This window comes from Mandrillus leucophaeus, unplaced genomic scaffold, assembly GCF_000951045.1.
Source record: "Mandrillus leucophaeus isolate KB7577 unplaced genomic scaffold, Mleu.le_1.0 Scaffold434, whole genome shotgun sequence".
In the NCBI taxonomy this organism is placed as follows: domain Eukaryota; kingdom Metazoa; phylum Chordata; class Mammalia; order Primates; family Cercopithecidae; genus Mandrillus; species Mandrillus leucophaeus.
Genome location: NW_012104632.1, coordinates 756,297 through 758,100, shown reverse-complemented (window position 1 = coordinate 758,100; position 1,804 = coordinate 756,297). Strand labels below are relative to the sequence as shown.

The 1,804-nt window shown below is 64.9% G+C and overlaps 1 protein-coding gene across 1 annotated transcript in view; it reads right to left on the bottom strand.

Annotated features, from left to right (window-relative positions):
* The window catches only part of ZIC5 (Zic family member 5), a 19,934-nt gene that overhangs the window by 10,523 nt on the left and 7,607 nt on the right, over positions 1-1,804 (bottom strand). The window contains exon 4 of the mRNA XM_011993809.1: positions 1,537-1,798. Within this exon, the coding sequence (XP_011849199.1) occupies positions 1,537-1,798 (262 nt within the window). The remainder of the gene's footprint in view (positions 1-1,536; positions 1,799-1,804) is intronic.

Below are 1,804 nucleotides of genomic sequence, written 5' to 3'. Positions count from 1 at the left end.
AGGCGGGAAGGGCCCGAGGCCGCGCGCAGCACCGCGCTTGGGGGTTCCCTTTGGGGACCGGGCTGGGGAGAGGCTTCACGGTCCCTGGATCCTACCCCGCCGAGAAGTGCTGGGCACAGGAGCGAGCAGCCGGCTTAGCAGGCCAGGGCGTTTTTACAAGAGCCTCCTGGGAAGTTTCCTTCTGGAAAAATCATTAAGGCGGACTGATCCCGATTAGAGGGAAACGGGGCTCCTGGGAAAACGTGCTCCCCGCCGGCCATCAGGCGGCCCGCAGGAGCCAGGCCAAGGCTCCCGCCTCGGGCCACCCCGACACTGCTGCCCCCGCAGAGCCCCGAGCGCCCGCGGCCCGAGCGTGGGCCCCGGCGGCTACCTCCTGGCCGCAGCAGCGCCGATAAATCTGCCAAGTGATTACTGAACGTAAACTCCAGTTACTTAAGTGTCCTCCGAGGGGTAATCGTGTCTGTCCCTATAAATCCCGACCGCGTTCGCGCTCATCAGCGCTTCCGCCCGACGCGCTCGTCCGCTTAAAGGGGGCACACGACCCACAGGAGTCATCCACCGCCCCGCGCCGCAGCCGCCCTCCTCAGCGCTGCGGGATCCCCAGACGCAGGGCTTGAGGTGGGGCGGGAGGGTCCCCAAGACGCCGGTGGCTCCCCCCCAATTCCACGACAGGGTAGGCCTCACCGATGGCGGGAGGCTCGGTCCTCCTGCAACTACAACCTTCTCTAGAAGGGCAGATGTCAACTCCAGCACCCTCCAGGGCGAGTGTGATACTGCGTGTGAGAGGGCGCGTGCCGCGTGTAAATGATGTGAGTGTGAGGACACACAGGTGTCGGTGTCGCGAGAATGGGGTGCAGGCGCAGGAGGATATGTGTGTAAAGTTGTGGGAGACGCATGCAAGCGAAGGTGTACGTGAGAAGTGTGTCACAGTGGGCGAGTGCGAGTGGTCTCTGGGGGCCCGAAAGCGCATTCCTGTCTTCCCGGAGGGGTCCCTTCCCCTCCCAGAAGGCCTGCCTCGAGCGGCCCAAATCAGGCAGCAAATCCCACGCCCGGTGCTCGGAGCGCGGCGACCGCGCGGGGCCTACGACCCGGTGGGAAGAGAGGCGCTTGCCGGGGAGGCCTTGGTCTCTCTTTCCATCGCCCTTCCCGACTTCCCAGGGCCGGGCGGGTAGGGGCTGCCGACCGTCCTGGGCGCCTTCCTGCTCCAGCTGCTGCTGCGTCTGCTCCGAGGTGGCGGCGGCGGCGGCTGGCGCGCGTTGCGGATCCCGGCCGAGGGGCTGCGGGCGCGCTGGAGACTCCGCCGTGTAGGAACCCAACGCGGGGCCTGTGTGTGCTATCGAATTACTTATTCATAGAAAAAAAAGGGGGGGAGAGAAAAAAAAAGAAGTCACATGTCCGGGTTATACGTATGCGAAGAGAAGCAGCAGAAGGAGGAAAAAATGAAGGCGAGCAGGAGGAGGAGGAGAAGCAGCGGCGGAAGTGGCGGCGACGCAGGAGCTGGTGGCGGCGGCGGCGCGGCCGGGGACAGACACCCACCTGTATGAGTGCGCTTGTGGATCTTGAGGTTCTCGGAGCGCGCGAAGACCTTGCCGCAGCCCGGGAAAGGGCAGGGGAAGGGCTTCTCGCCGGTGTGCACGCGGATGTGGTTGATGAGCTTGTATTTGGCCTTGAAGGGCTTGCCCTCGCGCGGACAGTCCTCCCAGAAGCAGACGTGGCTGCTCTGCTCGGGGCCGCCCACGTGCTCCACCGTGACGTGATTCACCAGCTCGTGCATGGTGCCGAAAGTTTTGGAGCAGGGCTTGGC